Below are 15591 nucleotides of genomic sequence, written 5' to 3'. Positions count from 1 at the left end.
GTCACCTGCAGAACCCCCGAATACACATTCAACAAAAAAACAAACAGGAAAAAAAACAGAGAGAGGCAGAAACATCCGGAAGGCAGAGAAAGCCAGCAAATTTGCTGGCTTTCTCTGCCTTCCGGATGTTTCTGCCTCTCTCTGTTTTTTTTCCTGTTTGTTTTTTTGTGAATTTAAAATAAAATTGCTGGACTATAACTTGGTGTTGTAAAATTGTTTACAATTGTCAACCCCAGTCCATCACCGGCATCTCCACAGCAGTGAGATAGATTACCAGATAATCTTTCTAACAGTGTTGTTTAAGGGATTAGTGTTGGCCAGGAGGACTCCCCTGCTTTTCTTAGTGTAGTGACATAGGATATTTTAGATCCACCTGACCAGACAGATGGGGCTTCGATTTAACGTCTCATCCACAAGACAGCGCTTTCAACAGTACAGCACTGAAGTATCAGCCCTAGATTATGTGCTAAAGTTCTGAAGTGGGACTTGAACCCACAACCGTCTGACTCAAGCAATTATGCTGACACTGAGCTTCATTTGTTATTGCCAATGCTTTCCTGTATATCCGCTCTCTTTGTAAATCACTTTGAAGCAGCATACAAAGAAACCACCGATAATTTCAGCCCTGCTAGATCTTTTGCTAACTGCTGTTTGGTTACATTCTTCTACCGTGTAACTGATCACAACATTTTGTAACAGAGTAGAGCAACTGAATCATTCTCAAGTCCACTCAGGATTCCCTAAATTTCCTTATTTTGCATGACTCTGCATTTTAACCCTCATTAGCTCTCCAGTGTAAAGGGATAAGAAAGACATTACATTTAGCTTAACAGGGCATGGGAGTTTATAGTGAAGAGTCTATTCAGTTCCTGATGCATACATTTTCTTTCTGCTTATATAAAAAAAAATGTTTTACAGTATGCTACCTGTAAACAATGTCTACTGCAGTGGGCACTGCAATTAAGTCCACCTTATCCGGAATGCCATGCTGAAAATCCCCTTTCTTAGACATGCCAGTGCATTTTAATTATTTCCCCATCAATCAGAACATGGGCAGCACTTACAAAGCTTTGATAAGTCCTCAAACTGCTGCTTTGGATGAGGCTAACTTAATGAAGTTACTTAATGTTAACGTCATATGCTGTGTGTTTCTAAGAGGTTATTTGCAGCTGAGATAATTACAAACTTGGGGGACTTGTCAGGCTCATTACCATAATGTCCAGTTCTGTTTGTTTGATCTTAACGTCCAGGATTGGAATACTTTTTAAATCATAGCTAGTAATTTCAGTAAATCTACTGTTTTAGTTTCCTTCCATTTCATCCTGACAGGATTTATATCTGCCGGTGAAAATCATACACTTATTTTAGCTACAGTAAATGTTAGATTAGGTCTATCACATCTGTCATTTTTCTCATGTCTATTGGGCCTCAATTGAAAATATTTTATGTTCTCAGTGATTAGGTTAAAAATTGTATTATCGTCCACATGCCTAATAATGTGGCAATCTTTATTAGAAGGCAGAACAGGTATTGTAAACAAAATTAATAAGCAGGAAGAAAGAACCCACTGCTGTGAACTCTCATTATAAAAGTATAGGCTTTTCTATTTTATATGTGCTTAACTGCAAATTTTGGAAACAGAGCTGAAATTTAACAAGAAATGTTAGCATTGGCTGTTCAACGTGTGTTCAGAGTATATTGGGCCAGCCAAAACTGCAAACTGTGCCCCCAAACGGATAATAGACAAACTGGTAGACATCTAGTAATGATTCAGTCCGACTCAAAGCAATGGGGAATTAAGCGTTTTGACTGTTCATAGCTGCTGATATTAGGACTCATGTCATTCATAATAGTCCAGCAGCCATATGAAAATAGGGAAAGCTGAGTACCACAATGGTCAGTGAATGCTTATCTTAATGCACAATTTTCAGGATTGTAGGTGGATTCTTGTGTTTTAAAATCTAATTGTTCATTTTTATATATTTTAGAACAAGACTCTGCCTATAGAAAATACAACTGATTGTTTAAGTACAATGGCTAGCGTATGTAAAGTCATGCTGGAAACACCGTAAGTATGATCCAGAAATAGAAAGTATTTTGTATTTGCAAATTATTGTGGCATCTCTATATTGATTAGCCTTACTATTACACTTGAGATCCCACAACCTGTTTTATGCACTGCCTATGGCTGTCTCTAAAAGAGAAACTATGTAAATAGCAATGCTTCCACGACAGATATTTTGTACATCTCCCAAAGATCAGGCCAGAATTTGCTGTAGCCGGTGAACAAACTTAGACTTGCCCTTGCCCATTTAATTTCCATGGGACTTTGCACTGGAAGTTGCTGTAAGTGGGAGATGGAAATGGCATGGTGCCCTTTACAGGGCATCTGGGATCTGCGTGAACAAGGCATGCAACTGTGTATCCACTTAATCAATCAGATTGAAGGATTGTGAAATGAACAGCGGAGTCTGAACCAGGAAGTGCAAGTTAGAATAGTGAATTCAATGTAAATTCAGGTACAGAAAGCGAAATGGAGAAGGAAAGAAAGATTGGATTAAGAGAGAGAAAAAAGGACAAAGAAAAAGTGTATTATTATTCAATACTGTAAATAAAGTTTTTTAATATCACTTTCAAGTTGTATTTTTATGATCTTTTTCTTTTTAACTAGGGAGTACAAAAGCAGATTCACCAATGACGAAACTCTGCTGTTCTGTATGAGAGTGATGGTGGGCGTCATCATACTTTATGATCATGTACACCCAGTGGGAGCTTTTGCAAAAACATCAAAAATTGATGTAAGGAAATATATATATGGGGGAAAATAAGTATCACTATTGTGCCGAGCAAGAACGAGGAACAAGAGTGCAGTACAAGGCTGTCGAGTTCCATTGGGTCTTAAAACACACTGTCATCTTCAGTGTTGATTTTTATTGATACCTGTTGCCTCCTTTGCTTCCATCTGATTTATGAGATTGGAAAATGCTGGTTTTTATCCTGTCAAACCTAGATAATTAGTGATCGTTTCCTGACGGCAATATCGACCATATCCCTGTTTTGCATTCTCTACATCCATGAACATTTCCACTGCATCCTTCCTGGTCCAAAAGTAGCCAATTTCCCTCATTGATCTATTTTACGTGTTTATTAATAAACCAAAGCAGATATATCAATTGATGAAATTTTCTCACCTAGTGACATTGTCCAGTTTCCCCATAGCCAGCTCTCTGATTGACATCGTGATCTTTACTAGTCATTTAGAGACTGAATATAAAACAAGCAAGGAGCATCCCAATTGGTAAGGTGGATACAAGACTCCTTTTTTTTCAATCCAGGCTCTTAGTTTACAATCTTGGTGCTATTTGGAGTGGTTGGGTGATGTAGTCTGGTTTCTGTCTGTGCCCTCTCATTAGACAGCCATATCAAGAAACTGGATTCCAATTAACTGAGTGAGTCTGTGGTGCAAGTACTATGCAGACAGGAATAGTCAGTGCTAGGCCTATGAGACTAATCAATACCAGTTGCACCTATTTTAGGAGAAAATACTTTTTTTTTCTTAATTACTGTTTGATTTTCTGCTGAGTCAACACCAGAACAAACAGCTCCATATCAGTATTCAGGCGTCTCTGTTGGTGGATTGAAAAATGGATTATCAAAATAAACTGATCAGAAGCACAAGCACCAACCTCTAGCTATAAAGTATCACTAACGATACATTCTACAAGAAGGAAATGTGACTTCAACGGGGAAGAGTAGGAAAAACAACAACCTGGAAGTTTTTGTGGGGTAGCAGAAAGTAAAGACTGAATTTTACACTTCGAAATTTTCAGTTAGGAGTCATTTACATCAAAAATGTACCTAGACCCTTATGAAATTATTCAGTGGTATTGTTGCTCCCTGATAGCTCTCTAATTTATCAGATGGAGACATTTAATTAGTTTTTTTTATTTGTTCATGAGATGTGGGCATCGCTGGCAAGGCCAGCATTTATTGCCCTTGAGAAGGTGGTGGTGAGCCGCCTTCTTGAACCGCTGCACTCCGTGTGGTGACGGTTCTCCCACAGTGCTGTTAGGAAGGGAGTTCCAGGATTTTGACCTAGCGACAATGAAGGAACGGCGATATATTTCCAAGTCGGGATGGTGTGTGACTTGGAGGGGAACGTGCAGGTGGTGTTGCTCCCATGTGCCTGCTGGGCTGGCCTTGTCCTTCTAGGTGGTAGAGGGCGCGGGTTTGGGAGGTGCTGTCGAAGAAGTCTTGGCGAGTTGCTGCAGTGCATCCTGTAGATGGTACACACTGCGCTGGTGGTGAAGGGAGTGAATGTTTAGGGTGGTGGATGGGGTGCCAATCAAGCGGGCTGTTTTGTCCTGGATGATGTCGAGCTTCTTGAGTGTTGTTGGAGCTACACTCATCCAGGCAAGTGGAGAGTATTCCATCACACGCCTGACTTGTGTCTTGTAGATAGTGTCAGGCAACATGCAATATAACAGATACTTGGGGCACTAATGTCAGTAAATGTCTGATGCTATACTTGTTACACACCTAGTTTCCTGTCAAGTCCACCAAACAGACTGAATTACTCTTTGAAAGAAAAATATTCTTTTATCCAGAAACTGGTGAAATCCATTGTTTTGCCAAAGGCAAGAAATAAAATTTTGATTTGTCAACTCAAATTTTATTTGATAAATTTATAGTAAAGATTATTTGCATACATTCAAATCATTAAATGGAAATCCAGATCATTAACAGGAAATGGGTGATTCCCATTGGAGATTTAGGTGAATTCTGAGCTTCGTGTTATAGCATTTTAATGGGATTCTCAGAGTGCACTTGATTTGAGACAAACTCTTTGAAGGGATGGATGGCTTACATTCTTTCAGCATTTCAGCATATCAAAGACTATAATAGGACATTACATACACTAGCAGCTTAAAGAAATAATAGTATAAAACTTCACCAGAGCAAAATAAAAAATATATTTTGTATTACTTATCGTGATCATTAATGAAACTAACGTCTGCTTCTCATTGCATCTCAGATGAAAGGATGCATAAAAGTTTTGAAAGAGCAGCCACCAAATAATGTGGAAGGTCTTCTGAATGCACTCAGGTAAGATCTATTTTTTTCCCAACCAACCAGATAATGTTTTATAGTTATTGCTTTTTTTAAAAAAAATCAATATTACTGCACACGTGTAAAATTTATCTTACTACAAAATGAGTGCAGTTTGCTTTATCTTCGGTTGCTTTACAGTACACATTTAATATCTAGTCAGCTCCACACAGTTTCAGTCCTGAGGCATAAAAATGATCAAGTCTCAATCTTTCATCATACATAAAAAGTACAGGTACTTTCATCCTGTTAAGCTCATGCCTAGCTACAAGAAAAGTAATTGTTCATTCCAAACTATTACAATCAATAGAATTCCTTTGTAGCAAATGAACCTTCCTTTGAACAGATTCTTAAAATCATTCATACTATGTGCTCTAACTTAATACATTAGAAATGCACACGTGGTTTCAGAGTGAGAGTTTCCATATCTTTCCCGTTTCCACATTTTTCATCTGTAAAGGGTAGCTTAGGATGCACTCCTTTAGGCTTTCCATGATTAAGAACATACTGGGGGAAACACTGTGCAGCCACAATGGCCTTGATATTAACCCCCCCCCCCCCCCCATGATGTTTGGTGGGGGGGTTAAGCGCTTAAAAAGGTGAAACGCGGCCCCACCCCGATGCGTAGGCGCCTGCTGCCATTTTTACGGCGGCGAGTAGCATACCATGCGAGTGTCCCGTCAGGCTCCCACAGTGCAATTGGGATCCTGATTTAAATTTAACTGCTGCCAGCCGGATTTCACAAGGCTCGGGAAAGCTGGCAACGAAATGGAGACGGGAGCTGCCAGCTCCAGAAAGTAAATGCTTTTTGTAGCACTCCTTGTGGGCCAGAAGGAGCAGGAGTGCTCCCCTGGCCCTTGAAGGAAGCCGTCGACCGATCGCAGCCACTCTTTAGCCCCTGCCGCGATCAGCGACCCCCAGTCCCCGATCTGCAGCCTGTCCTGTGATCACCCCCCGCCCCCCCAGTCCCCGATCTGCAGCCTGTCCTGTGATCACCCCCCGCCCCCCACCCATTCCCCGATCAGCAGCCTGCTCTGTGATCACCCCCCGCCCCCCCAGTCCCCGATCAGCAGCCTGCTCTGTGATCACCCTCCGCCCCCCACCCAGTCCCCGATCAGCAGACTGCTCTGTGATCACCCTCCGCCCCCCACCTAGTCCCCGATCAGCAGCCTGCTCTGTGATCACCCCCCGCCCCCCCAGTCCCCGATCAGCAGCCTGCTCTGTGATCACGCTCCGCCCCCCACCCAGTCCCCGATCAGCAGCCTGCTCTGTGATCACCCCCCGCCCCCCACCCAGTCCCCGATCAGCAGCCTGCTCTGTGATCACCCTCCGCCCCCCCAGTCCCCGATCTGCAGCCTGCCCTGTGATCACCCCTCCCCCACCCTCCCAGTCCCCGATCTGCAGCCTGTCCTGTGATCAACCCCCCACCCCCCTCAAACCCAAGCCCCGACCTGCAGCCTGTGATCCCCTCCAGATTGAAGGGGACCCTCTTCCAGGGTCCCCGGCAGCAGCCTCTTGTCAATTTGGCTGGCTGCTCGTCGGGAAAAGGAAGGAAAAAAAATTCTAATGAGGTCCTGCTGTTAAATCCCGCGTCCCCGACCTTACCGTTTTTCCCCCGCAACCTCCCCACCTCCCCGTAAATATCGGGGCCAATGTGCTTTTTGGTGGAGGCAAAGTTAGGGAGTGGCTCTCTGTTAGTGGGGTACGTCAGAGTTCCAAAAGCATTTACAGGTTGAAGGAGGGCAGGACATGTCTTGTTGGATGAACTGGTATTTGCTTGAAAGGATATGGGTTGACCCATGTGTAACAGTTAGTGAAGTTCGGTGATGGATTACTCTTACCAGGTTTTGAACCCACTTGATGGCTTCTGGTGTTCACCGATGTGCCATATTGTGGAATGTAATGGACATACTGTGGGGCAGGCAAATTGTAGACTTTCCCCCAGACTGTGAAGCTAGTTGTCCCAATATACACTCCGTTTTAAATGTAGTAGGCACTTACTTTTGATGAATTTTTCTGCTCATCAAGATGAAGGATGTTTGTGCATGGAAATGGAGCACTTTCTAAATTTAGGTACCCATTGGCAGCATTCCTCACTCCCAGGACTAATATTACACATGTTAGACGCAGAACAGAATTCCCAGCACTCTGCCTTAGCAGTGTTTCTTGGTTTGTATTCCCTTAAGTTTAGAAATGAGGGGTCATTTAATTGATGTGTTTAAAATGATAAAGGAATTCGATAGATTTTTGTTAAGTAAGGTGGGGGGTGGTATCAAGGGATTTGGAGCAAAGGGAGGTAAATGGAGTTGAGGTTCAAATCAGCCATGATTTAATAGAATGGCGGAACAGGCTCGAGGCCCCTACTCCTGTTCTTGTGTTCCTTAGCTCTGACCTCAGAGGGACATCCCTGCTATGTAGTATGCTACTTTCCATTTTCAGAACAGCCATTTCTTTGCTAACCCCTTTAATTGAGATTATTCAGTTAGCAGCAATTTTGTGTTGTGTTCCATTTTCACTAGAAATGGATTGAAGCAGCTCAAAATCATGCATTTGGGCATAAATTGCACCTGAAAATTGTGCTGGCGCATTTTACGCCGAGTTTCTGCTAAAATGCACTGATGTAATCACAAATGTAAAATCTGCCATGAATCCATGCAATTTGACAGCTTAACGTAGGGTAATTGTTTCTTTATTTTTGATTGCAAAAAAAAATATTCATTGCATTTAAGAGATGCATTTAAGAGTGGTAACCTGGTCAAGTTTTATTAATACAGCTGAAAATGGGTTTATCACTAAAAATAAGCATTTTTAATAAAGGTGTCCAGTCATCTGCCTGTGAGTAACCTGATTTAAAATCACTGAAAGTGACTCAAAAAATAAACTATACTGATGCATTTACTACTTTGGTGTACACAAGTCAGTTTCTTAGTAAATTAATATTTTTTAATATTTAAGAATGTTTAAACCGGGCCTACCTGTACCTTTTGCGCCTAAGAAAACAAGCTTAATTTTAAAACCCTCCTCGAACGGCCGCAGGCGGGCGCAATGAGCAGAAACTCACCATCCTCGTTTTGAGCGTAAATTGAAGTTCTGCGATGTTTTGCGCTGATTCGGCCGGATTTTTTTTTATTCGTTCATGGGATGTGGGCGTTGCTGGCGAGGCCGGCATTTATTGCCCATCTGTAATTGCCCTTGAGAAGGTGGTGGTGAGCCGCCGCCTTGAACCACTGCATTCCATGTGGTGAAGGTTCTCCCACAGTGCTGTTAGGAAGGGAGTTCCAGGATTTTGAGCTCGTGATGATGAAGGAACGGCGATATATTTCCAAGTCGAGATGGTGCGTGACTTGGAGGGGAACCTGCAGGTGGTGTTGTTCCCATGTGCCTGCTGCTCTTGTCCTTCTAAGTGGTAGAGGTCGCGGGTTTGGGAGGTGCTGTCGAAGAAGCCTTGGCGAGTTGCTGCAGTGCATCCTGTGGATGGTACACACTGTAGCCACAGTGCGCCGGTGGTGAAGGGAATGAATGTTTAGGGTGGTAGATGGGGTGCCAATCAAGCGGGCTGCTTTGTCCTGGACGGTGTCGAGCTTCTTGAGTGTTGTTGGAGCTGCACTCATCCAGGCAAGTGGAGAGTATTCCATCACACTCCTGACTTGTGCCTTGTAGATGGTGGAAAGGCTTTGGGGAGTCAGGAGATGAGTTACTCGCCGCAGAATACCCAGCCTCTGACCTGCTCTTGTAGCTACAGTATTTATATGGTTGGTCCAGTTAAGTTTCTGGTCAAAAAGCCAGCTTGGTTTGCAACCATTCTCCTGAGATGAAAGAACAGTGTGGTAACCCATTGTGTCCTGAGTCTTTGCTGTAGGCTTAATTTAGAATCATTTGGTATTTACATTTTAGGTGTACATGCATCTAACACAGCCAGAATCTATTTGAACTTTCAAGAAAGTGTTGATAAATTTTGTTTAGTGTTTTTTCTGTAACACATGGAAAAACCTGTTATGATTAAAGTGCCAACATCTATTCAGATTAAAGTAAAATCTGAGAGAACTATATTGCATTGTTGTATGCTACTGTTTATTTATATAGGGCAGTACTTCCATAGGAAGAAGAGGAAAAGCTACATTTAAAAATTAACATTTTAGTCCCCCTTGCCCCAAAGATAATGGGCATATCCTCACAGTAACAACTGAAAATCTTGTCATACCAGACAACCGTCCTGTTTACCATGGTGGTTGGTTTGTTCTACAACATGAGTATATATTATTCAATGTTTCATAGGTACACCACAAGACACCTGAATGATGAGTCAGCATCCAAACAGATTCGAACCATGCTTCAGGTTCAGTAACTCCTTGGGCAAGAGGATCCCTGTCCTGACCTCAGAAGATGTACATGTTTACATAATTTAATACAAGTTGGTGTTAATACTTATTTGTCTTATTTACCATAACCATTCCCTCCTCATCATTTAACGTATGAAGAAAGACCTTTATAATAAAATTGATGAATGGCAATTTTTTTTATTTTTACATAGCATAATATGAAGCATACCTGCAGCCTTATATTTGATGTTGCAAAGTGCAGTTTGTTTTTTGGCAGAATTGATGTACAATGCTGTTTTGCTCCAGTATGAACTTCTCTATATAACTATAAGACCGCGGTACATCTGCAAATCTCATTGTAAATTTTACTAGTATTTTAGTGTCTTAGCATTCAGGGAAACAGTTCTTACTGTGACAAAGATCAACACACAAGCTTGCTGATTTTTCAAATTGTCTTATACATGTTTGGTTAATCAGCTACTATAGGCATAGATCATAGAGGTCTGCATATGTGGTGGTCATGTTTGTTTGAAAACATGCTTTTGGGCTTTGAAGAGATGGTATCTCTTTTGCTGGCCCATAACAAGGAATTTAAGAATCACTTTTACACCCTCCTAGCTTATCTGTACTTTTAAAAAAAAAATTGAACGGAATCTGAAATGTAAAAAAGGCCGTAACATTAAAAAGCCGTACCATTTTAACTGGACCATTTCTGTGCTAACATTTCAAATCAGACCATTAAAGAGTTACAGATGATTTTCTTTTCTGAACCTCACAATGCGTTAATATGTAAGTCTAGTGTGGACTTGATGGGCATTATATATATATATATGTTAATTTGTGCATTTCCCATTATGTGCACTTTCCGCTAAAAGAAAGGGGAATACAATACACATGCGAAAAGATAAATATACTTGATAAGCAACAGGCAACATTGGTACAAGGTTACATACTCTATAGTGGAATGTAATTTCAGTCATTGCCAAATATATACTACAGACTGATAACTCAATCTTCTGTCCAAATTGTATTATATAGAAGAGTATGCAAAGTATTCAAAACATAATTGTAATGATTATGGGAAAATATTAAAAAGAAATCTGGAATAAATAATGACATCGCCAAAAAAAAAGTAACTGTGGGGGGAACAAAATAAAGGGAAAGGAGAAGGATTAAAAAAAATCTTTAAATGAAATGATATAGCCTATAAAAAGAGGGTCTGTTTCTTTAACTCCTTCATTGGTACAAACCTATATTTCTATTTCAACATATTTTTTATACAAGCAATAAAATTTCACATGTGTTGCATTCTATGAATGAAGTGCACATAAATAAAATGCAATTAAATAAGAATTATAACAAAATCTTACCATACCTCTTCTGCAGATAGAGGATATGTCACAGCAACAACCCATGTAGTAATATTTGTTTCCATAAATGAAGCTGAGTGAATAACTTACAATTGATGAAGTCATGACTGGTCAGCATCACGTGTGAAAATATAAATTATAATACATGCGTACCAATGATGCATTCTATTTATACCACAGGTATCCATTGTTAAATTTAAAAAATAATTTTACCTTCTCTCATTTGATTAACAGTGGCAGAAGAGACTTCTAAGGCTCCGTATTTGCTCATGAAAGCTGGCTCTCATCTCCTTGAAGAGGTGACTAGCCACATCATGAACTCAGTCAAATATCCTTTGGGGCAAGTAAGAGATGCCTACCCCAAGCATTATATTTTACTTATTTGTTATAGAACATTTGAGATTCTAACTCAATGGCCCTTTGTCCTCCTAAATATATTTTTAAAATAAGAGCAAAGTCAAAGTTCACAGATTTGATTTTTATTGGGAATCTGGATGCTTAAACTCTATTACTGTGAAGTATTGTATATGTATATGAAGCCCCTCCATTACATAAAGAGTAACTTCCAAAGAGTCTAGGGTTGGAGTTAGTTGTGTATTGAGATTTTAAAGATTTTGACTTTTTTAAAACCCAACTAGAATAATGAGTTACAAAGCTAGAAATTTATAATCATTTGCATGGCAACAAATGTTGTTATTGGGAAAACAACAGCAGAGTTGCCTGGACCAAGACTGGATAGGATAGTAGTTCCAGTCCTTGCAGTTAATATTGCACACCTGTGGAGCTGTGAACATATTCTCATGGATTATTGCCAACACCTCTGGTACAAGTTAACACTTGTATAAATAGCTGACAGAATTTAGTGACAAAGTGGCCAGCAAAGAGGTTAAATCTGATTGCATCCTTGGGCAAAACCTGGCCATATTAGGTGCATTGAAAGCTCCGCCACTACAATTTGAGATGGTTTAACATTGACTAATTTGAGCCAGATATATCTGCTACTGCAGTATAAGATGTCAAAAAGGATCTAAGTATATTGTAGTATTAGAAATACATTGACACAGGTTTAACTGTGATGTCAGATTCAAGAAAGTCCCTTTTAAACATACATATTTTGCTTGTAAGTCTATATAGTCTCAATTCCAGTACTAACAAAATACAACTATCATAGCATTTCTTTTGTAGTGTGGCCTTTCATTAATTGCAGAGTTAAGAGCACAGTCTTAGAAAGTCAGCATCTTTTGTGAATCCATGATCAACACATTATAGTATTAAAGCATTAAGTTTCAGGGGAATTAATTTGCAGAACTCTGTATGTTTGTGAATGGTATTTTGAATGCACTGGAAAATGGAAATATGGCTTCAATGTATTCCCCAAAAATGTAATACTGTCACTTTAAAAATGTGTGTAAAGTTGGGCTGGAGATCAGGCCTTTTAAATGGCGGCGAGACACTTCAATTCCATAGTACTAAAACAGTGTTCATCCTATGTGAGATTTGCTATTTTATTTCACTATGATTTATTGTTGCAGTTTAATAAGAGTAATAAAAGCTTTGATATTGTTTGTGACACATTGTATATTGATCTGTATTTTGAATTCTAATTTAAAACAGATTAAAAACAATGAAAAGTCAAATAGTCTTTTACTGCTGTTCTTCCTTAAAGCAGTATTATTGCAAGTGCCATAGTAGATGGACATTTTTCTTTAAAAGCCATAATTGTGCAGGAAATTTGCTCATTCAGAATTTAACCAACCTACTAAAATACTGGTTTGACCAACTGGATTTTAAAAATCTGCCTGTAGATTTTATTCTTTTTGCGGAGACCGTTACCATATTCTAGTCTAATGCAACTATTTGCTTTGTTTTGTACATTATGTATGTGTGAAGTGAAAATAAAACTATTTGGTGCATTTTGTGTTCTAAATGAACTAAAAAGTGGTTGGTGTTACATGTACTGCACAGAAGAAATATTGGTAGCTGGGATTCTAACTGCAGCAATAATCTGATCGGCAGTGATTCTAAAACCTGTGTGAATTACTTGCAATCCATCAGGAAAAACAGAAATACTGGAAATGAACAGCAAGTTGGTCAGCATCTGAAAGGGAAGGAGTAGGTAAAGTTCCAAGTGTGACTGAATATATTTTGAGCAAAACCTAACGCAGCCAGATATAGAGGTATAAATTGGACCACATTGCGCATTTTGTGTTTGTAAAATGGGCCCACCGAGGGCCAATTTCGGTGAGCAGCATCCTACTCCCGATCAGCACCGGGGTACCAGTGTCGCCATATTGGCTTAGACAGCTGCCCAAGCATCTGAAACCGGCGTTAGGTCCCTCACATAGGCCCCCCAATTCCATAACGCCTGTTTCAGGACCCCTGCACTACATTGTTTGGCGTTGAGCAGAGCTGGCTCCGCGGCCTACTCCTCAGGATTCTTCAGCAGTTGCTGCACCCTAAGCAGCAGCACCCGCCAAAATCCTTAAGTTTTTTTTTAAACATTCCTGTGGAGCCAAGAGGGCTGCAGCTGGCCTGTCATCGGCTCCCTTCCACTTATCCTTCCATCCCTCTCCCAGGACTTACCTTAGGGCTGCTGCTGGCGAGGCAGGCAGCCCTAAATTAAAACCGTACAATGGGAGAACTGCCTCTGTGGCACAACAAGCTCAAGCCCAAAACCCCTTTTTTGGATGGGCCCCGGACATCCCGTTTGGGATGCACGCTGTCTGCACGCTGTTGGTTCTGCGCCCGAAAACGGGCTAGAACCAATTTTTACCCCATAGCCTTTCCATTTTAGCACTCTTGTGCTTCTAAGTAAAATCTCTAATAGAAGGGAGATAAGGATAAACCAGGCAACTGGAGACCAGTTAGCCTAACATCTATTGTGAGCAAACTCTTAGAATCTTGAAATTGATATAAAATTAGTGAGTATTTAGAATGTATGAGTTAACCAAGAGCAGCCAGCACAGATTTGTTAAAGACAAGGCATGTTTGACAAATCTAATAGATTTTTCTTTATTGCAGAAGAGATTGATATAGATATAGATAGAAGGAATACAGACTTTTAGAAGGTATTCAGCAAGGTGTCTCACAGGAGGTTTGTTCAGGCATATAGCATAAGAGGAACTGTTGCAATAAGGATGGAAAGTTGGTTGACGGACAGGAAACAAAGGATTAGGGTTAATGGGTGCCGCTCAAATTAGAGAGTGGTTGGAAGTGGGGTACCCCAGGGGTTGATACGGCCCTCTGGTTCGGCTGTTCATTGCCTACTACAATTAGGCAAAGTGTGCACGGCATGCGCTCCGCCAGTTTATACCTGAATTTTGCAGTCGCTACAAGAAGAATAAGAACAATGCAAAAAAACCCAGATGGACCACTCGGCTGGGACCTAGGCATTGAATTCAGACACGACGAAGGTACACCCAGCCTAAAGTCCTCCTCACTAACATCTGGGGACTGGTGCCAAAGTGGAAAGAGCTGTTCCACAGATAGTCAAACAACAGCCTGACATAGGTATGATTCTGTGAGTATGACTATAAGCCAATTCCTGGCTATGTCCTGTCCTACCAGAGCTGGGGTCCCAGTTCTATACGGTAGGGTGGGGGTGGCCCTGGGAGGTCCTCAACATTGACTCAGGACCCCATGAAGTCACATGATTTTTCAGGTCAAACATGGACAAGGAAACCTCCTGCAGATTACCACCTACAGCTGATCAATCAGTCCTCCTCCATATTGAACACCACTTGGAGGAAGTACTGACAGTAGCAAGGGCACAGAACATACTCTGGATGGGGGACTCCAATGTCCATCACCAAGAGTGGCTCGGTTGTACCGCCACTGACTGAGCTGGCCGAGTCCTGAAGGATATCGATGCCAGACTGGGCTTGCGGCAGGTGGTGAAAAAACTAACACAAGTGACCTCGTCCTCACTGATCTACCTGTTGCAGATGCATCTGTCCATGACAGTATTGGTAGGAGCGACCAGCGCACTGTCCTTGTGGAGACTAAGTCTCGTCTTCACACTGAGGACACTTCTCATTGTGTCATGTGACACTACCACCGTGCTCACTGGGATAGATTAAGAACAGATCTAGCAGCTTGAAAATGGGTGCCAATGAGACACTCAACCATCAGCAGCAGCAGCAGCAGAATTGTATACCACTGCAATCTGTAACCTCATGGCCTGGCATATCCCTCACACCTCCATCACCATCAAGCCGGATGACCAACTGTGGTTCAATGAGGAGTGTAGAAGAGCCAGGAGCAGCACAGGCACACCTGAAAATGAGGTGCTAACCTGGTGAATTTACAACATAGGGCTACATGCATGCTAAAGAGTGGAAGCACAACCAATGGATCAGGTTAAAGTTCTGCAGTCCTGCCACATCCAGTCACGAATGGTGAACATAAGAAATAGGAGCAGGAGTAGGCCATACGGCCCCTCAAGCTTGCTCTGCCATTCAATCAGAATTGGGCTGATCTTCGACCTCAACTCCACTTTCCCGCTCGATCCCCATATTCCTTGATTCCCTTGGAGTCTAAAAATCTATCAATCTCAGTCTTTAAATATACTCAACGACTGATCATCCACAACCCTTTGGGGTAGAGAATTCCAAATATTCACAACCCTCTGAGTGAAGAAATTTCTCCTCATCTCAGTCCTAAATGTCTGACCCCTTATCCTGAGACTATGTCCCCTAGTTCTAGACTCTCCAGCCAGAGGAAATAGTGTCTCAGCATCTATTCTGTGAAGCCCTCTTAGAATCTTGTATATTTCAATGAGGTCACCTCCCATT

At 41.2% G+C, this 15591-nt stretch overlaps 1 protein-coding gene across 8 annotated transcripts in view; it reads left to right on the top strand.

Annotated features, from left to right (window-relative positions):
* LOC137321724 (CYFIP-related Rac1 interactor A) overlaps positions 1 to 12705 on the top strand; it is a 183277-nt gene extending 170572 nt beyond the window's left edge. For all 8 annotated transcript variants that reach the window (XM_067984301.1, XM_067984299.1, XM_067984297.1 and 5 more), the window contains 4 exons: positions 1989 to 2068; positions 2672 to 2798; positions 5036 to 5106; positions 9385 to 12705. In XM_067984301.1, coding sequence (XP_067840402.1) covers positions 1989 to 2068; positions 2672 to 2798; positions 5036 to 5106; positions 9385 to 9454 — 348 coding nt within the window. In that variant the 3' untranslated portion in view covers positions 9455 to 12705. The remainder of the gene's footprint in view (positions 1 to 1988; positions 2069 to 2671; positions 2799 to 5035; positions 5107 to 9384) is intronic.
* Positions 12706 to 15591: the final 2886 nt, after the last annotated feature.

This window comes from Heptranchias perlo, chromosome 5 (assembly GCF_035084215.1).
Source record: "Heptranchias perlo isolate sHepPer1 chromosome 5, sHepPer1.hap1, whole genome shotgun sequence".
Lineage (NCBI taxonomy): Eukaryota > Metazoa > Chordata > Chondrichthyes > Hexanchiformes > Hexanchidae > Heptranchias > Heptranchias perlo.
The sequence above is the reverse complement of the archived record's forward strand: the minus strand, read 5'-3'. Positions and strand labels throughout refer to the sequence as shown.